Consider the following 22,999-nt stretch of genomic DNA (forward strand, 5'->3'; position numbering starts at 1 on the left):
AAAATGAGCATTTGTTTCTTGTGAAAACTTACAAGCATGGTACCCTACCATTTCATATCTCATATGATTCGTTTTAGATTTAGTGGAAAAATATTTTAGACAAAATGATAAAATCCCCAAAAGGATCAAGTAACTCAAAGTGACTTGATTGAAGTCCAAACCATATCGAATAGCGTTTCATTTCTTATCCAACCACGCATTATCCCATAATGTGTGTTAAGAGAGATTAACTTGTGATACTATATCACATTTCATTTGGCTTATATCAAAGTCTTCACTTTGATAATCCCATCACGATTAAATCGTGATTCTTTGAACTCTTTGAACTCCTTTAAAGATTTCTCCCTTTACCTTATTAAGTAAACATATTAGTGTCAACTTAAATTGATGGTAAAAGAAAATGATCAACCTATTCTGGATCAATGATTTACAACCTCGATCTCCTTTTCAACCAAAAGGTACGAGACATCTTGCTTTGAATACAAGATACGCATATACCATTAACAATCTAATGGTTTCAAGAGTACTCGACAACTCTTTGCGTTCATCATTCTAGAATTTAAGGTTTAATCTTGGGTTACCAATTTGAGTCTTGCATCATCTACATGATATATCATTCTAGTTTGGTTTAGAATATAATCACCTTGATAATGGGCTAGCCATACATCAAATCATGGTGTATAGGGTCACAAAAGTGAAATCTCTTTTGTATCTTAACAAAATTATATTCTTATTTAGAGTTTATTCACTTAATAGTCATAATTAAGGTATAAATATAAACCCAAAACTAGATTGAGTACATAATGACTCTACCTCTCAACATCATTGTTGCTAGTCGTCATATTCTAATCATCCTATGTATCAAGTACAATGATGTAAACCACCACCGGTTTCTAATATTGACGAAGTAGTACTAGCAAAATTTATGTCAATCAAATAAATAAAGAACTAAGTCTTATTAGATGTCCCACAACTAACTTGCTTATTCTTTAACAACTTGGGGTAGCTTCCTTTCTAGTGTCCAACATTTAAGACAATGGAAACTTTATCGGTCGGGATTGATAGGTTTAGTATTGTCATTCTCAATAACGTTACTTTTAACATTACCTTATATCAATTCCATTCTAATTTTACTTCTTGAACTTCGTTCTTTTCTTAACGGTTTAAGAGAATGCTCCCACTCATTTCAAAGAATCTTTACTTAGAGAAGCAAAGTTGAATCTTATGAAGACTACTCTTCAATTCAATCGTTTTAGTCTTAAAACTTTCATTGAAGTGGTTGCGTTATTTTGGTCAATTACGAATTCTGACAAATCTAATTACCAAAACAATTTATCGCTTCAAGGTACTTAATTCAATTAAGTATATGAAAAACAATTGTAAGTATTATATGTTAGTCAAGAATCAAAAACCTGTTTGATAATGAATAACTTTTATCTATACTATTCACAAGAGATCCTTACAATGGATAATACGAGGTTTTAGAAGAAAATTCATATTTGTCTTTAGTTACGATGTTTTAATGGAGATTTGAATCAAAAATCGAAATGATATCGTATATGAATTGTGGTAAAGAAATAGAACAATATGATAACGGAATAGTGAAAACAAAACATTCATCATTATAATAATACTTGTAAATAACAAGTAAAGCATTTACATAGTGACCTCTACCCAACTATGATAAATGATTCCGAGATCCAAATTCATATTAACTTGGGCACGGGGTAGCCGATGAAACCCTCATCAATATAACTCGGTGGATTAACTCTTTAATCGATTCTACTTTTAGAACTCTCGGTCGATAAAATTACTCTAATATTTATCTATAGCCCGGAACACATGCGACTACGGTCACGAATACTTCCGTTGAGCTCAATCCAAATTTCAAATAAATGTGTCCATGATTCAAATTCATATTAACTTGGGCACGGGGTAGCCGATGAAACCCTCATCAACATGAATTCGATGGATAGACATTTATCACCCACTTCCCCTACGTAACAAGGTTTGTACCCCGGGGTGGCCGAGTGCACTCCCTCGCGAAATAGGTTTTCATGGTTTTTACTTTTTGGTAAGGCTATGTCTCAATTGTTTATTTTTAGCGAGAGGTCATGTCAATTTATCATCTATCATGTTTTAAGTGAACTAAAGCGGTGAACTACGATAATTGTAATTGACACGGTCGATAAACTCGATTAAAATGATAATGCATGTTTTAGTTATGGCGATTTAGCGATGCATGCAACATATAAATAAAATGCAAAACATAAATAAAATCCTAGTATGGCCTTCCTAAAATAGTAAATCTAATAAACTATTACAAATTCGGAAACCAACTCCATTGGTCTCTTGAACTTCGGTTTTAGCACGCATCTCGAGGTAACACCGTCTTTAATGGATCGCCTTCTTAAGTGGCACCCTCTTCAAGGATCTCCGGAATAAATTAAATTACATAACAAATTACATAATTTCCTATTATACATTTGTAATTAAAATAAAATAAATCTATTAAATTACAAAACGGTGATACAGATCACAATAAATTACAACCGAATCGATATTCCCATACATTTCGGGTAATACCAATTAAAAACTAAGGCCATACTAAGTAAAAATTACATAATTCAAAAATTACATAAAATAAAATTATGACAATCATAAATAAAATGCAGCATTATAATATGTATGAACATGCCTAATTTTATGCTAAATCGCCTTTAAGGAGCCAATATCGTATATTAAATGGGTTTTACGGATTTGCGTGATTCAACCTTTTAAAATCACAATAAATTACATAAAATCATATTTATGCCCAAGTTAATTACCCTAATCGACTTAAGACTCAAAATTAGTCTCCACTAACATATTGACTATAATTAACTTATATTTCTTAAAATTGTTCGTTAATGGACTCAAAATTACAATAAAATGCCTTAAACTCCAAATAAATCACAAAAATTTCAAATAAATTCAAAATTTGAAATTTTAAACTCATGAACATTCTGGAAAAATACCATGACACTCATAATATTCAAAAACTTAGGTTAAAAATTTCGAAAATTATCAAGGAAAAACTATGTTGCGATTTACCGGATTTATCAAATATTATCATAAAAATATGAGAAAAATTATATTTATCAACTTTTCAATTTTAGATCTGAAATAGGTAATAAAATGCAACATGTGACGTTTTTCCTTAGTCATGAAGTATGTTTTAGCGATTATTCACTAATTAAAGTCACTATTTATGCTATTTGTCATCAAAAATTCATAAATCATGCATAAAGACTTCATTATAGGCTATTATTTTACACACATCTTGTAACATTGCATGTGACAACATACTAAATTTCTATGACAAGATTCGAAATATTTCTCATATTAACCTATTTTTCATTTAAATTCGATTTTTATCATGAAAAATCCATATTTCGAGCATAAAAACTCCAAAAATTATGAAAATTTACAGTTCATCTAAAAATAATATATGTGAAAACATATCCAAAAATCACTGGAAAATTCGTAGTTTAGCTAATTTTAGTCCGAAAATGACATTTTTATCATAAAAATCACATTTTAATGCCATTATTACATAAAATGAACAATAAAATCCATAAATTAAACCAAAATATCCTAAAACATTTTAGGACCAGAAACTTTGACATGCATAATAAATTTCGTGATATGTCATAATAAATACAAATTTATAAGTTTTATATGTTAATCATATAACTCGGAAAAACAATAACCGATTTGTATGCAAACAACCTAAGGCTCATGATACCGCTTGTTGTAAATCTATATCTCATTATTTAACATATTCATATATGTTTCAAATTAATTTAGTCATAAAATTAATTACAAATCTTATGCATGCAAACAAAAATAAAAGAGGAAAAATCATCAACCCTTACTATGATAATTTCGGTCTTTATGGGCACCAACAAGATCTCCTTCTTGTTAGTTCTTGAGCTTTCTATTAATGGATGAACATTCATGACTTCAAACTAGAAGCCCTCCAATAAGTAGCACCCAAGACTATCCATTGATCTCACAAACTAACATGTACTAGATATTTGTAATGTGGTTTACCTTAAAATTGATTACTAATACTCATATACTACTACTAGTATTATTAGTAATTGATTTATACAAATTAGATTCATAAAACTTGATTTTATGATGAACAAGAGAGAGGAGTTTATGTTTTCTTTAAACATGAGAGAATAAGAAAAAAAATTGAGAGAAAAATTCTCAATGGTCTAATGACCAAAACCGGTGGGGGGAGGGGGGGTCTTTTGGACCCTTTTCTTTTTGCTTTTTGTCTTCACAAGATAAACTAGTGTAAGGCTTTGTCCATAGTCATGTCGCTATCAAGTGTCATAGACAAATGAATAAGACAAATGGAAAAAAGACAAAACTTCTAAACATTGCCCACCAATTTCGGTTTTGATGTGTAATATGGAGTCCATTTTATTTTTGTCAATTGTACAATTGTATGTCATGTGACATGTGACATGTCTTATGTCATGTTTTAATTTAAAATGCATATTTAACAAATTAAATATCATTTACAAATTAAATAAATCACATTTAACAAATTGACAAGTAATTCAAAATTACTTTCACATAAAATGGTCATTTAATTACTATTTAGTATAATTCACAATATCTTGTAATTATAACTAACTTATCATTCTCATCTCGCGTGTTTCGCAAACACCGATTAATTTTAGTAATATAATTTCTTAAATTACTAAATAAAATCTTATTTAATCACATTATAATAAGATGTCTTTTTCTCTCTTATGATAATAATTTGTTCAATTTTAAGGAATTGATTAATCTGTATCGGCATACAATCAATTAACCTTTTCAATCAAGTGAATCGTCCTTTAGGTGTGACCTCAAGGGATCAACTGATCACCATCGTCGCACGACAGTAATGTCAAACTCTAGCCAGCCAATCATTACCGATATGTATGGACCAGTTGACTATATATGTAATGTATCATCCCTTTCGTATTCTTGGTATGAGATTTAAATATGTGATCAATATGATCGACAATTGTGATTGCATTATTGTCGGGGACACTTACTCCAACAGATGCTCCTACTGATGAATCTATCTTTCAAGAAGATGTCGGTGATACAACATTGGCAATAATTGAAATAGAAGATGAGAATGAAAATGTGGAGGAGGAACAAGAAGAAATGCAAGGAGATGAAATGCAAGTACAGAATGATGATATGCAAGAGGAGGAAGATGAGGAAGAGTTAGGGGAGGAGGCTTTGAAGAAGTATTTAGAAGAAGATGATGATGAGGATTTTTAGATTCGCTTTTTAAAGGCAACGAAAACACTAATTTAAGTGATGATGATGATGATGACTAGGATTTATATTAGTTGTAGATGTTTTGTACCTTTTCATTCAATCTTATTACTTTGCTGGTACTATTAGTTGTAGATGTCGTATGGCTTAATTTAATGAAATCTAGTTTGTTTTCATTCAATCTTATTTTTTTATTTTGTAGCTATTATTTGATTACTAGACCGAGAGGGAGGGAGTACTATTTAATTTCTTACTTTGTTGCTATTATTTGATTTCTTACTTTGCCAATTTCTTATTTTGTTGCTATTATTTGATTATTTGATTTCTTACTTTGCCAATTTCTTACTTTGTTGCTATTATTTGATTATTTGATTTCTTACTTTACCAATTTCTTACTTTGTTGCTATTATTTGATTTTTTAATTATTTTGTTGCTACTATTTGATTTCTAACAATGTTTGAAGAATTTAGTTGTTTTGTATGGCGACGAGGGGACGAAGAAGAGGTAGTGGTAGTAATGTAGGAAACCGAGGAAATGAAAACGAAAATGAAGAAATACCAAAGAAAATCATCAACAAAGAACAACAAAATGAGCCAATTGAGAAAATTCATCTCGATTCTCTTGAGCAAGATGGCGTTTGGTAAGTATGTTATTTTTTCGTAATTAATTATTTTTATAATGATTTATATATATATATATATATATATATATATATATATATATATATATATATATATATATATATATATATATATATATATTATTGTCATTTTTTTTTCAGTTTCGATGATGCATCCGTTGTGAACTTGATATCGAACAATATTGGATGCAACTACAAAGAACATGCTCCTAATTGGAAATTGGCGTCATCTACTATAAAGAAGGATTGGTGGAATTGGTTTGAGGTATTAGCAATTGTCATTTAATTTAATATTAGGTACTTTATTCATTTATTTTATATTTATTTACAATGAAGTTTATTTTCTAACTTTATTGTTTATTGAACAGTGGCGTGTAAGTTACGATCCCCGCGACAAGGCAAGGGTTAAGAAGGCTTGGGAAGATGCCATGAAGACCCGTTTACGGCAAATGATTTATCGAGCTTGTCATAAGGAAGAGCATGAAAAGCCGGATTGGATTAGTGTTGAGTTGCACCGTAAATTGAAGAATAGACCACTTGATGAACCTACTTTTACGGAAAAATCGGAAAAGTATTCGGCTAACCGTAAGTCGGGATGTGACGAGAAGGGGAAGGCATTGGGTACTCACCTAATGGGTCGAAAAAACATATTGCAATATATGGACTCAATGGTAATTTCTTCACTTCCTTTTTTAATTTATTACCTTTTTTTTCTTTAACTTTATTTAAAGTTAGTAATTATATTTAACAAGTATCAAAATTGTAGATTGATAAAGATGGGAAAGGAGAAATTCCGTCCGCTTTGCACTTGTTGGAGAAGACAAAGAAGCATAGCACAAAAGGATGGTTATCCAAAAAAGGCAGTCAACTCTTCGTAAGTTACTATAATTATTTAATTTAACTCATTTTTTCAATTATGATTATTTAGTAGATGGTATCTAATCTTTCGTTTTTTAATGATATAGGGTAAGATCCTCTCAAAGAAAACTCAACTTCAGAGTCAAGGGGTCGAGAACATCGATGATAATGAGATTTATATTGAAGAACATGGAGGATTTGATAAGAAAGGTAAAGTACTTGGCGCGGGAAATGCAACACCACACATTTGGACTCACCACCGCCGCTCGACTGGTAACGTCACTTCTACTCCTCATACTCCGGGTTTTTTTGGTAGAGTCGCAAAAGAGAATGCCCGACTTAAGCAAGTCGAGGCCAAACAATCTCAAAGGATTGCGGCAATAGAGGAGTTCTTGAGCCAACAAGGTTTTGCTACTCAAAATTGTAACCCCGGAGGTATATTTCAAGCTAGAAATGACTTTGATGATGATGGTGGCGACAGTGCTAGGCCTACTTCTACTCTCGTGTATTGATTAGTAGTTATTAGTTGGTTTATGGACTTATTTAGCTTTCTTTGTTGAACACTTATTTAGTTTAAGTTTGTTGTGTACTAAACTTATGTAAACCTTTTATTTTAAGTTAATGCGAAAACGTTGTTTGGAAATCTCGTCTTGAACGAGTTGTGAATTTGTCAAATGCTGGAATTTTCTGTATGTTTGCAGAAAATCGTATGTAATTGCTTTCTAAGCAATTGGGGGAGCTGGAAACGCTATAAACCCCCTGGAAAATTTTTCCCTGCGACTGAATTTCCGTCGCAGATATTGACTAGTGGTTTGACTGAGGAGGACACGTGGGCTGGATGAACAGTGACCTGCGACGGATTTTTCGTCGCAAATCTTGACTTTCTTGTTGACTTTGCAGCCACGTGGCTGCATGAACAGTGCCATACGACGGATTTTCCGTCGCAAATTTTGACTTTCTTATTTACCTTTTGTGACTACATGGCCTGCATGAACAGTGAATTGCGACGGAAATTCCGTCGCAGGGCCAATTTTTGTGACGGGTTGTTGCGACGCATTAATCCGTCGTAGGATTTCATTTGCAACGGAAATTCCGTCGCAGAGGAAAATTTTGCAACGATAATACGCGACGGGCTAATTCCGTCGCAAATGCTTTATTCGCGACGGGATTTCGTTATTTGCGGCGGATTTATCCGTCGCTATGGAAGATTTTCTTTGTAGTTCAATATCTCTAAGGTATAAGATTGTCAAATGAAGTGATCATTTGTTATTGAATCTAGGACATCCCCCTAGCCACGAAGTGATCATAAACCACATGGCTTCTTCCTCTTAATTCCAAGCCAGCAATAACCTAATGGCTAATGGGTTAACCCGAATTTGATGTTAAGAGGCAAAAAGGTCTGCATTAGGATAATTTGGTGCATACCAAAATCTTAGGTGATTATATTTATTTTGCATGAACTAAATAATTATGGATAATCTGCTTCAACAAGGTACAATCTTATAGTATAAATTAACATATTTGTTGGAGTTGGAGGTTGCTCCAAAACTTAAGTATGGTAACATTTGTCCCACATTGGAAGAATAGTGGGGGAATGTTATGTTTATATATGTAGGTGAGTTAACAAGTGTTTGTTAACTAGACTATAGAGGATAGACTATAGTTTCCCCACGCGCGCGCCACTGCCGCCGTCCAGCTCGGCTCGTGAAAGTATGGAGCTTGTGATATGTTTATAAGGGATTCCACCACCACTTAATAACAAGGCCTTGTGCTTTTGGGCTTAAGTGAGGACAAATAATGGCCTCAAAGGTACACATCCCGTCTTATTGGGGTTGTGTTACGACGGTGACGGGTCGGGTTGTTATAATACTGGTCTGAACTTTTTACATCAGATACTTTTCTAGCTGTTGAGATTTTATTACACAATAAATTCTGCATTCATTATCCGATTTATGGCCATTACTACCAAAATCAATGCCTTGATTTTCTGACTGTTGGAGGAGCCTTTTCATTGCTATATAAACCTCATTCCTCCACAGTTCTATATACACAGCAGAAATCACATAAACTTCTTCTTCTCTTTTCATCTCTTAAATATTCTGTCATATTGAGAACGGTTCCCACTTCTGTCTTTGGTATGCAACAATGTGCGGAAGGAGGCGTTAACCCTGAACGGTGACCGCGGAACCCACGGAGCACTTGTGTGGGGGTCTAACTGATTTAGGGCAGTGTCTTACACGGCGTCTCGATTAAGGGTATTTCTGATCAGCTAAGTTCATATTTCTTTCATTCTAAATCAGTTATAGAACTTTCTGATCTTGCTTATAAATTACTGTTTTTGTTTGATTTTAAACAAGGACAAACCCATCCGGAAACTCTAACGATTCCAATGTCAATCGAGAAATTGTTACCGTGACTCCTAATGCCCCTGTCAACCATTTCACAATGCCACACAAAATTGTCCCTGACCTTAGTAAGATGGAACTTTTAGATGGCAAAAATTATAGGAGATGGTCTGAAAAAATTCTATTTTATTTCTCGCAATATGAGATTGAATATATGTTATTCCAAGAATCACAATCCACACAATCCACTGAAGAGTCTAGTTCGCCTGAGATTGTCAAACCTGGTCCCAAATTTGCAAAAGACAATAACACCATTAGAGGCGTCATGTTACACTATATGGTTGATAATCTGTTTGACATCTACTGCAAAACTAAGACCGCTAAAGGAATTTGGGATGCTTTGGAAACTAAGTATGGTACTGATGATTTCGGTACTAAGAAATATGCAGTAGCAAGATGGTTAAAATTTCAGATTACTGATGGTAAACCTATAATGGATCAAATAGATGAGTATGAAAATATGGTTTCTGAAATTATTGGTGAAGGAATGGTGTTGTGCGAGTATATGCAGGCTAATGTTCTTATTGAGAAATTGCCTTCTCCTGGTTGGGATGAGTATAAGAAACATTTGAGGCATAAGAAGAAAGATATGAAGTTGCAGGAGCTAATTGGTCTTATCAAGATTGAGGATGCCACAAGGAGCCAGGACCGAGCCAGGACTAATGCTACTAACACTGTTAAGGCTAATGTTGTTGAATATAGGAATACCGGTACAAAAAAGAGGAGTTATGATCAATACAACAAACCACAAAATGTTGATAAATCAATAAAGACAATGACAGAAAATTGCTGGTTGTAATACCCCGGTCCAAACCGGGTCGGGAGCGGTTACTTATGATAGCTCACCAGGTTGTGTACATGACTCACAGATCAATACGGGTCCTTTATAGCGCATTTTGTCCTCACTCATGCGCATCCCGGGAACCTTCCCAGGAGGTCACCCATCCTAAGACTACTCTCAGCCAAGCAAGCTTAACTATGGCGGAGTTGTTTTGCATGGATGTAGTACTTTCAATCTCTTTAAGCACTAGTCATTTAAGCCTATCACTGGACCTCTTCAATTAACGTGGGGTATTACAATCACCCCCACTTGAAGAACGCAACATCCTCGTTATGCCTGGGAGCATAACCGCTAACCCATAATCCTCCCCCGCTAGGTGGGTGATCACAATGGAGCATATAACAACTGCCTCCAAGAGCGTATAACAACTGCCTCCCATCACCACACGGTCGCAGGGTTGCTCTGATACCACTTGTAATACCCCGGTCCAAACCGGGTCAGGAGCGGTTACTTATGATAGCTCTCTAGGCTGTGTACATGGCTCACAGATCAACACGGGTCCTTTATAGCGCATTTTGTCCTCACTCATGCGCATCCCGGGAACCTTCCCAGGAGGTCACCCATCCTAAGACTACTCTCAGCCAAGCACGCTTAACTATGGAGTTCTTTTGCATGGATGACCATAAAAGAAAGTGCACTTTATTGATATGAGTAGTACTTTCAATCTCTTTAAGCACTAGTCATTTAAGCCTATCACTGGACCTCTTCAATTAACGTGGGGTATTACACTGATGGTGTGACAAACCTGGTCATCCCGCTTTCAAGTGCAAGGCCAATAAACCTTATGAGGAAAGACAACAAAATCAAGGAAATCGCAATAATGCACATGGTGGGAGGTTCCAAAAGAAAGACAACAATTAACGCGGTGGCTACAAAAATTACAAATCTAACAAGCCACAAGCCAATGTTGTCGAGGGTTCAAGTGAGGGTGATGATATAATTGCTGCAATAGTGTCCGAAATTAATGTGGTTGGAAGCTTGGTGGAATGGATTGTTGACACAGGAGCTACACGCCATATTTGCACCAACAAGGATCTTTACAAGGAACTTAAAGATGTTGATGAGAAAGAGTTAGTGTATGTTGGCAACTCCAGCAAGGTTCCAGTCCTCGGCATTGGCAAGGTGTACCTGAAACTCACTTCTGGCAAAGTTTTAGCTCTTGAAAATGTGCTCTATGTGCCTGATATGCGTAGAAATTTGATTTCTGGTGCTTTAGTTAATAAGGCTGGTCTTAAACTTACTTTTGAGTCTGATAAGTTAGTCATGTCTAAGAATGGTCAGTTTGTTGGCAAAGGTTTTTGTAATGGTGGTCTGTTTGTTTTTTATGTAGAAATGAATGCACTTCTTCTGCTTACATCGCTGAGTCCATTGATATTTGGTATTCTAGACTTCGACATGTTAACACCTAATCCATTAAACGTATGAAAACAATGAACTTGTTGCCTAATCTGATTTCTTATGACATGGATAAATGTCAAGTCATGGAAGCAAAGCACTCTAAGAAACCTTTTAAGGAAGTGACCAAAAGGCAAACTGATTTATTAGAACTTATCCACACCGACTTGGCTGATTATAAGAATTGTGAAAGTAAAGGAGGTAAAAGATATTATATGACCTCTGTGGATGATTGTTCGAGATATACTAAGGTTTATTTGTTAAGGAATAAAAGTGAGGCTGAGAATATGTTTACTATTTATAAGGCTGAGGTTGAAAATCAACTTTGCAGAAGATTAAGCGTGTGAGGTCTGATCATGGTGGAGAATACAAATCTGACTGAATTTTGTCAGAAAAACGGTATTATACATGAATTTTCAGCCCCTTACACCCCCGAACAAAATGGTGTAGGTGAAAGGAAAAATAGAACTTTAAAGGATATGATGAATGCTATGTTACTATCTTCTGGGTTATCTGATTTTATGTGGGGGTAAGTTATCCTATCTGCCTGTCACATTTTAAACCGTGTACCTCATAAGAAACTTGATGTGACACCTTACGAGATTTGGAAGGGTTATCCACCTAATTTGAGGTTTCTAAAGGTTTGGGGCTGTCTAGCCAAAGTTGCCTTACCTACTTTTAAAAGAGACAAAATAGGACCCAAAACTATTGACTCAATTTTTTTGGGTTATGCCTCTAATAGTGCAGCCTATAGGTTCATGACCAAAGATGCGAGTTCGGGTTTTTATGGTAATATTATTGAATCTAGAGATGCTATTTTCTTTGAGGACCTTTTTCCTTTGAAACCTTATTTAGGACAGGACTTGACCTTTGATGATTCTTCCCATGAGGATAATGTTGGTAGCTCCCCAACCCATGTTGACACATCTAGTGAACCACCAATAGAACTGAGAAGGAGTAAGAGACCTAGAGTTGAGAAAACTTTTGGGCCTGATTTTCTTATGGAGGAGGATGGTAGATATCTAGATGACGAGTCGGTTCACATGTATATTGTGGAGGAGGATCCTAAGACCTACAATGAGGCTATGAGATCAGTTGATGCTTCTTTATGAAAAGAGGCTATTGATAGTGAGATTGAGTCCATTATGTCTAATCATACTTGGGAGATTGTTGACTTGCCTCGTGGTTGTAAGACTATAGGGTATAAATGAGTGTTTAGGAAGAAACTCAAAGCTGATGGGACTATTGATAAATTTAAAGCCAGGTTGGTGACTAAGGGTTTCACCCATAAGTCTGGTATAGACTATTTTGACACATATTCCCCGGTCACTAAGATTGCTTCCATTAGAGTGATGTTTGTTATTGCTTCCATGTATAACTTGCTTGTTCATCAGATGGATGTGAAAACTGCGTTTTTAAATGGTGATCTCGATGAAGAGATTTATACGGATCAACCTGATGGTTTTATAGTGCCTGGTCAAGAACATAAAGTTTGTAAACTTGTTAAATCTTTGTATGGACTTAAGCAGGCACCAAAACAATGGTATGAAAAGTTGCATAGTGTGATTGTTTCTCTTGGTTTTAAAGCTAGTGATGGTGATACATGTATCTATATGAAATCCAATGCTAGTGGTAGTATTATTATAACATTTTACGTGGATGATTTACTTATCTTTGGCACTTCATTAGATGTTATTGATTCTACTAAAAGCATGCTTAAAACTTCTTTTGAAATGAAAGACATGGGTGAGGTTGATGTCATTCTTGGTTTAAGAGTTTTGAAGACTAGTAAAGGTTATTGTCTTAGTCATGCTCATTATGTTGAGAAAATTTTAAAGAAGATTGGTTATTTTGATATTGAGTCTGTTAGAACACCTTTTGATGCTAGTGTGCACTTAAAAAAGAATCTATCTGAAAGTGTGGATCAAGCTGGTTGTGCTAAGATTCTTGGTAGTGTTATGTATCTTATGTGTTTATCTCGTCTTGATATTGCATATTCCGTTGGGAGATTGAGTAGATATACTCATAATCCCGGTCATGATCATTGGAGTGCATTAGTTCATTTGCTTAGATATCTTAAAGGTACAGCTCATTTTGGGTTATCTTATTGTGGTTATCCTCCAGTTTTAGAGGGATATTATGATGCTAACTGGATCTCGGAGAGTAAAGATATACACTCTACCAGTGGTTATGTTTTCACTTTAGCAGGAACAGCTGTATCTTGGAGATCATCCAAGCAAACGTGTATTGCGAGATCTACAATGGAATCGGAATTTATAGCTATCGAATTGGTTGGTCGAGAAGCAGAATGGTTAAGAAGTTTGGTAGCGGACATTCCTCTTTGGCCAAAGCCCGTGCCATCCGTGCCGCTACATTGTGACTCGCAATCGGCCATTCATATAGCCAAGAATAAGGCTTATAATGGCAAGAGTAGGCATATACGCCTAAGGCATAGTATTGTTTGTAACTTGATCAAGTTTGGTGTTATTTCTTTAGATTATGTGAGGTTAGAAAGTAATATTGTCGATCCATTGACAAAGGCCTTAAACAGGAAACTAGTTTCAGAAACTGCTAAAAAGATGGGATTGTGCCCACCTACGTAGTGCTTTTATGATGGATACCCAATATGGATTACCAGATTCAATGAGGTCAAACGAAATCGTCAGGCATTGCTTGTATTTTATTTATTTTGATGAATAAAGGAGGTTATTCAGTTTATCCCTTTTAGCATGTTTATTTACTGCAAGGTTAGGTTGGACAGGTGGTAGTTCTTAATGAGTTCCATACCTCAAAGGTTTGAGTGATGTGTGCAGTACACACTTGATGGACTCAACTACGTGATTGTGGAGTGTTGGCCGCCTCCTATGAGAATAGATGTGGGCTATCCTCTAATACAATCATGAGATAGGTTTTTTCTTGGGGTCATATGTTACTCGAGGGAGCTGTTCTCATTTCTTGTTATTTTCAGATTCAAGACTACGTTCACCTGATTATAGCTACTTTCTCATATTCCTTTTCTTTTTTCTTAAGTTTGGACCAAGTGGGGGATTGTTGGAGTTGGAGGTTGCTCCAAAACTTAAGTATGGTAACATTTGTCCCACATTGGAAGAATAGTGGGGGAATGTTATGTTTATATATGGAGGTGAGTTAACAAGTGTTAACTAGACTATAGAGGATAGACTATAGTCTCCCCACGCGCGCGCCGCCGCTGCCGTCTGTTCGGCTCGTGACACGTGTGCGATGTGGTGGGGCCCCTTTTTGCTACTGATCTGAACTTTTAACATCGTATACTTTTCTAGCTGTTGAGATTTTATTACACAATAAATTCTGTATTCATTTATCCGATTTATGGCCATTACTACCAAAATCAATGCCTTGATTTTCTAACTGTTGGAGGAGCCTTTTCATTGCTATATAAACCTCATTCCTCCACAGTTCTATATACACAGCAGAAATCACAGAAACTTTTTCTTCTCTTTTCATCTCTTAAATATTCTGTCATATTGAGAACAGTTCCCACTTCCGTCTTTGGTGTGCAACAATGTGAAATTCACGGTTTATTTGTTTTAGTTTTGATATTTTTAATATTTGTTCGAGCAATTAATTGTTGATCCATTTAAAAATATACAGTCTTGAAATACATAGAAATTAGTTAGTTAAAACCTTATTTCTTTGACAACTTTGGTTTATTTTTTAAAATCGAATCCTGCAAGTGACAATGTGGTAGCTATTAAATTTGAGAAACTTGATAACGGAGCAATGACAAAGACGACTCATTATATATACGTGTGTTTTACTCCGCAATATAATAAAGTAAGTTTTTTAAATATTAAAAGTTGAAACCATCCGTATATAATAAATTCCGTATGGAAAAATCTTCAATGACGCCTTATAAGGTTGTAAACTCAATACCTCAGTATAGTAATCTCCAAATTATTCCCAGACCTCTCCATCAACCCTCCAATTGAAATATCTTTGAAGTCTTATCATCACATGCATGCTTCAATTATTATTTACATCCGAAAAATATTTAGTATATCGATAAAAAAAATATTAGATACGATTCAACGGTATGGTCGGTATCTACTCCATGTATTACGAATTAAATTTTTATTTCAATTGCTCAATAATCTAAAAAAACTATATTCCCTAAATCCGAATTCCAAAAGGTTTATAAAATTTTTTAAGTTCCTTATTACTATTTCAAGAATTTGATCCATCTCTTGTTATACTTATGTCCGCGATCCTATATAAAAAATAAAAATAGTATTAAAGATTATAAAATAATCTCTTCCGGTTTTGAAAAAAAAAACACATAAACTTAAAAATATACGAATTAGAGTTTAGAAACCATACTATTTATTGTTTATCTGAAGGTTCACTTTCACTTCCTTTTAGTACGCTTCCTTTTAGTACATGCCTGAATAATAGTTCATATGAAATGAAAAAGAAAAATATATGTTAGAGATGATTATACTCATGAATACAAAAATATAAATTCAAATACGTTGATCGGGAAAGCATAATAGTAAAATTACACATTAATATACGCTTAATAACAAATTTAAAGAAATATTATAAGTTCTCCATTTTGAGATCAACGATCATCTTATAATGGTTAAAAAAGTATAAACCACTTAAAAAAGTAAAGTAAATTTTTATAGAAAAGCAATCAAAAGGTGTGAGTTGGAGAAAACTTAAATTGAAGAGGAAATGACATAATTAGAATGATTAATTATTGTCATGATGGTTCAAAAAGTAAAATGTGAAATTTTAAAGATTTTTCATTCAATTATTTGTACTTATTTATTTACCATAAATTATGAGAGTAAGTTTATGTATTATTCCTGTTTTGACAAAAAATACACATAAACTTTAAAACATACGAAGTAGAATTTAGAAATCATACTATTTAATATGTACCCGAAGGTTTACTTTCGCTTCCTTTTATTACATGCCTTGATAATAGTTCATATAAAATTAAAAAGAAAAAATATATGTTAGAGATGATTATACTCGTGAATACAAAAATACAAATTCAAATAGGTTGATCGGGAATGTATAATAGTAAAATTAAACCACAATATACGTTTAATAACAAATTAAAAGAAATATTATAAGACTTCTATTTTGAGATCAACAATCATCCATTACTTATTGGTTTCTACCTTACATTTTTTTACCTTTAATTTTACCTCAGTTTCGTGCCTTTTGTATGTCTTCCCTCTTCAGATTACCCACGTGATGGGTTGCCTTATCTGCATTCACATACGTTTCATGGTGCTTTAAAGTTATATAAAAAATACATTGACAAAAAGATAAAACATCAACCGGGCAAAAACTTGACAAACGAATAAAAACTTTGTCACATGTAAGTCACTTAAATTAAACCAACTAGAAAATATGAATTCAAATATAAAGCAAACGATTCATAAACCAACAACATAAAAAATTAAAATATACTTTATTGGACACAACAACAACAACAACAACAACAACAACAACAACAACAACAACAACAACAACAACAACACTTAATATACTCAAATATAATCAAATAAATAAATTAAACCATAAAATACAATCCACAACTTAGAAACTCATAACATATGGGCATATTTTAAATAAATAAAGTGAATAGAAACTATTATAAGCATTGTAGGTTTTATGGTCATTACACAACCATAAATTCTCGTATTTTAATTTAATTTTTAATTTATTTTGCGGTATTATTAAATTAGATAATTAATTGCCGAGGACCTCAAGAGATGAATTAAATAGGAAAAAATATTAATGAAAATTATGGGTGTTGAGTAATATAAGGAGTTTTAATAAAATTATTAACAAATTATATTACAAAAATTAATTAAATAGGAAGAACTTTTAATTAATTTGGTTTGTGTTAAGTATTCTGAAGAGTTTTAATCAATTTATTACCATATTTAATTAAAAAAAATTAAATAGGAAAATGCTAATAATGGTGGGTGTTCAGTAATATGAAGAGGTTTAATTAATTTATCAACATGTTTTATTACAAAAAATTTAAAAACAATGAATTAAATAGGAAAATGTTAATAATGATGAGTGTTTAGTAATATGAAGATGTTTAATTAATTCCTTAACATGTTTTATTACAAAAACTTCAATTAAAATTTCAATTTCAATTATAAATTATGAAATTTATTTGCATGTTTTATTAAAAAAAATTTAATTAAAATGTCAATATTAATTAGAAATTATGAAATTTGATGTAAATTTGTAAGGGTTATATATTTGGAAGACAATATATTAAATAAACAAAATTAATTTAAGAATAATGATAATATCTTTTCATATTATAGATATAAGTGAATTAAATTAATTTATAGATAAATGATTTAAATTAATGTCATATAATAATAAATTGATAATCCATGTCACATCAATTCGCCATGTCACATTATAAATATGCAACATCACATTTAAATATGCCACGTCACATTAAATTTTAATGTAGGTGACTTTTTGGATCCTACGCTTTGTCTGAGTGGTGTTTATTTGTCATTTTAGATAGCCTTTTAATTATATTTTATAGATTATCTATTGATTTTACGATAATATTTAATAAACGGTTTTACAATTGGCAAAGTCTATAATATCGATTTTCGAACAGGAATAACAAAGAAAGACGAGTAGAGCAAATCAAAGCGGTTTCCTTGGATCTCCAAAATCCGAAACAATAACGATAGTCAGTCGACGATGAGGAGGACGGAAGTACTGAAAGCATATCGGGAAATTCTCAAAGCAACTCGTAAAACATTTGCCGGAGATACCCAAATGCTTAAAGCTTCCGCCATGGAAGTCCGCCATAAATTTGATGAAAACAAACATGTTGTTTCTGAATCTGACATTCAGAAGCATCTTGACGAAGCTCGTGAAACTGCCCATTTCATATCCACCATGATCGTTCAAGCCAAGCTCAATGAACGTGGCGGCTATGGTATTCTTCCATCTTTCTCTTACTTTTCTGGGTTTTTAATTGATTTTGATTGTGAGGATATCATTGCTGGGTTGTGTTTGATTGCTGCATTTTGTGTAGAATTGAGTTTTTTTGTTGATGGGTTTTGTTTGTTTTTATGAATTGCATGTGATTTTCTCGTTGCGCACCATGTGTTTGTTAAATTGCCTGTGTGAAGAGCTTGAGATTCTGGGGGTAATGCAGATCGCAAGTTCGCAACGATGTCAAGTTTTCCGGTTTTTTATGCTTTTTAGTGCACCATATCACTTGAAACAATCAAACCTCATTTTACTGAAGCTGATGAGATATTGTTTGGGATGATTGATTTGCACCATATCACTTGAAACAATCAAACATATGAGATATTGTTTGGGATGATTGATTTGCACTCGATTGATCATTATTTTGTACTCCCTCCATACCAATCATTTGTTTACCTTTGATTTTACAAATAATGAAAAAAGGTGAACAAATGATTGGAACGGAGGGAGTGTTCTTTAGTGTTCTTTGTCACATCAGCTTGATTGGCTAATGAGCATCCTTTTTATTGAAGGTGTTTTATTTCGTTCTACAAAATATGCGATCAATGACAAATTTCAAGTCTTTAGTAGATTCATAGGAGATACTCTTTTAAAGGTTTAAAATTTATTCCCAAGCCTTTAGTAAACGACATTTGCTTGGATAAGATTATTGTGTAGTAAGATTACCTTAAATTTAAGGTTCTAGGCTGAACTTTAAATCCTACGTTGTATGGGCTTATCCAAAACTTGTTGGTGAATCAAGGTTTCTCTTATTCTTCCTAACCACCATGGTTGATAGTTGATACAATAGCTAATTTTTTTGTAAATGGAGGATCAAATTCATATGCACCCTATAGTAATTGGACTACAAGCTAATGAAGTGCACTAAGCTTGCAGCTATCTAGTACAACTTCGACTGACAAAACTTATTACAGCATAGTCTGCATTTGCCAATTAAAGGGCAGCCCGGTGCACGACGGGGTCCCCGCTAGGCGAGGGTCCGGGGAAGGGTCCCACCACAAGGGTGTAATTGGAGTAAGCCTTCCCTTGCCATTTTGGCAAGAGGCTGCTCCAAGGACTTGAACCCGTGACCTCACAGTCACAAAGCAACTCCTTAACCGGTGCGCCAAGGCTCCCCTTCATAGTCGGCATTTGCCAAGCATGTTAAAAAATTACGCAACTCCTAGCACAAAGATTATGAGGACAAAAAACGAGGAAAATAAAAACTAGCACAAAGACATGTTTAATGCTGAAGATAGCTGAGAAAACTAGTACTTAAAGGTAATTGTTTTTGTACTTGTTTTGGAACTAGTACCCTAATAGTCATAAATTAGGATTGAGATTTTGCTTGACTGTGGGGGTTTAATCAATTTCATGATTTGGACAATACTATATAATGGCATGTTAACAATTATAGGAAATAGTTCATTCATTTCACCCTATCTAGTCAGTTTCACCTGTGATACAGTTCGTTTGTGGGAATCAAACATGATAGATTGATAGTGATATTAGCTACAATCCCGAACTTTTAATCGTTAGGGCCATCTAACTTGTAATATACTATGTAATGAAAATGATTACTACCTGTTTAATTTTTTATGTTCACACGAAGTTAATGCCTACTAACTAATGGAGATGTTATGTGCATTGCGCATTCATGGTTGAATTTGTTGTTCAGTTATGTTATGCACTGTCATTGTATAGTGTCACCTAAAAGTCCATAATCTGGCAAAAAGACTTCTGTAAGACTGAGGTGGTTTTATAACAAAATATCATGTGGAATTTGGATTGTTTAACTGGAGTAGCCTGATAAACATGCATGTTCAGTCTCTCAAATTAACCTTTTCATTGCTCTTACACCCACAATAACATAAAAGGTACCGAGTATGAGATAAACTTGTGTGATTTGGAGAATCTGTCTTTTGACTGGTTGCAGAGGTGAAACCAAGTAAAGACCATGCTGGAGCAACATTGGAGGTTCCATCTGAGGAGATTCTAAAGAAGAGGGCACCAATAACCAAGTGTTCGTAAGGTTTTTATTCCAAACTACCGTCAAATGAGCTGCAAACAGTTTTCCTTGCATTTTGTCAGCGATTTTATAAAGAGGCATGGTCGTGATAGTTCGCCTGGTTACTTTATGGTCTGTTCAAGATGACTAGTGAACTTATGATCTCAACAGAGATATCCTGATTTGTGCTAGTAAATGTAGCTGTTTTGCCAGTTAGTTTGATTTTATAGTGACTTCCGGGATACATGTTTTTTCACGTTTGAAATTCTTCGAACAACATAATGACTTTGAGCCTCAACTAGGGGTGAATGACATTGAGCTTTCTCTTAAGTTTTCAGGAACCAGTTCCAATAATTCCCATACGTTTCATTCAGAACTCGATATTTGTTCAACTAATTCAAAAAAAAAAAAAAATAGATAGTAACTAGAATTTGAACTACCAGTTTCAACATGAGTTTCATGTGCGATTATTAGTAAATGTCATAATGCCGGCCGCCGTGAGAGAGATCACAACTTGATGGGTAGGAAGTAGTTTCTTTTATGGGCTAAAAAACAATGGAGAATAGGGGATTGGGGATTGTTCTAGTTGTAGAGAAGGAAAATGACACTTACATTTTAAGTACTCGTTTCAGACTGAGTTTCCCCACTTTATCCACGGACCCATCAAACTCGGCATATATAACACACTTTCTCTCACTCATGTTTTACTATTCTAAGTCTTCAGTTGAGTTGTGAATTTTTAAGACTTAAGGGTATGATTATTGGTAAGACTCTTCAAAATCTAAAGACTTTGTCACATTAGTTTGGTGGGGTTTAAGAAAAAAAAGAACAAAAATAATGTAACACATGCCTTTCTTTTATTTGATGTCTTCTTTTATTAGTGGGGTCAAGACTCAGGTAGAGTCTTAAGTTAAGTCTTGAATTTCCAAGACTCAACTTAAGACTTTGTCAAGACTTTATTAAGACTATGATAGATTATTGGTAGTCTTGGGTGGGTCTTGTTTTAAGATTCACCAAAGTCTTCAAGACTACCAATAATTTTACCCTAACTTTGAGACTTCGCAATAGTAAAAGTATGTTATCCCAAGATTAGTGATAAACTTGCATGAGTCTTAAGCGAATGATAGAGCACGATATGAGATTTCTGGGACTTGAGGAGAGTATGGTGATGGAGATGACACAATGGAGGGAAAGTATACATGTGGGTTTTTAGTATTTGATGTTTTTTTTTTACATATTTAGTGTTCTTATTTAATTTACAGAAATTAAATTATTTATTTTTCTCTCCTTTATTACACTTTTTTACAACTATTTTCTTATATATTTTACTTGGTTTACTTTTAAGGCGTTCCGGATCCTTAATTCTATTTCGGTTTTCAAAATCGTTTTAATCTTTTCTCTCGATTTAAATTTTAAGTTTTTATAAAAGAAATCTGGAATTCAATTTTAAAACCTTTAAGTTTACCTTAACTTTCCATAACATTTTCGTTCTCCCTTTTTGTTTTTCATTTCCCCTTTTCTATTCGCATTTTGAGACGTGCGTTCACCCATGAACCGACGGTTCGAAAGGATGATTCATGTCAGCCGACCCCAAATCATTTTGGGATTAAGGCTCTGATGTTGTTGTAGTCTTAACCGAATGCTCGGGTCTAGACTTGTCAAACGTTCTAGCCAAGCGGATTATGAGTTCGCTCATTTCGGGTTCGCGTAAAATACCGCTCGAGTCTATTTCGGGTTTGTTAAATATGGATTTGTACATGTCGTGTTTGTACGGTTATAATCAGGAACATGTGAAATTAAAAGCATTTTTATAAATATTTATTATTTTAGTTATTGCGCTTACGTGACATAATGACAATAGTGAAAACAATAGTCAAAATTAATCAAGTGATAAAAGTCAAAAACTATTTTAAAATAAATAAAAGCATATTTAGTATCATTTGCTTTAGAGTTAAAGACAGATTTTCAGTGTGGAGGCATGGAGCGAGTTACGGGTCAGGCGGGTTTTAAACTTTTAATGCGAAGGCCATGTTCTTTTGGACTGAAACTTATAAGATCTGAACTGAACTGAACTGAACTGAACTTATAAGATCTGAACTGAACTGAACTTATAGGATCTGAACTTAACTGAACTTATGGGATCTGAATTAAACTTATAGGAACTGAACTTAACTTAAATTAAGTGAGTATAGGATCTGAACTGAACTTATAGGATCTGAACTGAACTGAACTTATAGGATCTGAAGTTAACTTAAATTAAGTGACTTTAAGTCCAAAAGAACAGGGCCTAAATGGGCAGATTATTTTCGGGCGAAATCTAACAGACTTTTTTAGGTCAGGTCATCTTTTGACCGGTGTAACTAAGACCCAATATGTAGTTGGGATTAGGGATAACGATAGCCTAACATCCAATCTTGAAATTAAGACCTCGCAACTTTTAATTTGGTTTTATCTTTAATAGACTTCTAGAAAATGCACGATAAAGGATATGTGAAACTATA

At 33.8% G+C, this 22,999-nt stretch overlaps 1 protein-coding gene across 1 annotated transcript; it reads left to right on the plus strand.

Moving 5' to 3' along the window:
* Nucleotides 1-18,094: 18,094 nt before the first annotated feature.
* Nucleotides 18,095-20,828, plus strand: LOC141603542 (mitochondrial zinc maintenance protein 1, mitochondrial). The gene is made up of 2 exons (XM_074422907.1): nt 18,095-18,452; nt 20,427-20,828. The coding sequence occupies exons 1-2, from the start codon at nt 18,212-18,214 to the stop codon at nt 20,519-20,521; spliced, it is 336 nt and encodes a 111-aa protein (XP_074279008.1). The 5' UTR covers nt 18,095-18,211; the 3' UTR covers nt 20,522-20,828.
* The last annotated feature ends 2,171 nt before the right edge of the window (nt 20,829-22,999 follow it).

This window comes from Silene latifolia, chromosome 1 (genome assembly GCF_048544455.1).
Source record: "Silene latifolia isolate original U9 population chromosome 1, ASM4854445v1, whole genome shotgun sequence".
NCBI classification, from domain to species: Eukaryota; Viridiplantae; Streptophyta; class Magnoliopsida; order Caryophyllales; family Caryophyllaceae; genus Silene; species Silene latifolia.

Excerpts from the sequence above, each read along its gene's own strand:
- LOC141603542 (XM_074422907.1), top strand. The coding sequence starts at position 18,212 with ATGAGGAGGACGGAAGTACTGAAAGCATATCGGGAAATTCTCAAAGCA. Across the intron at positions 18,453-20,426 it reads CAATGAACGTGGCGGCTATG|AGGTGAAACCAAGTAAAGAC; the intron begins GTATTCTTCCAT and ends GACTGGTTGCAG.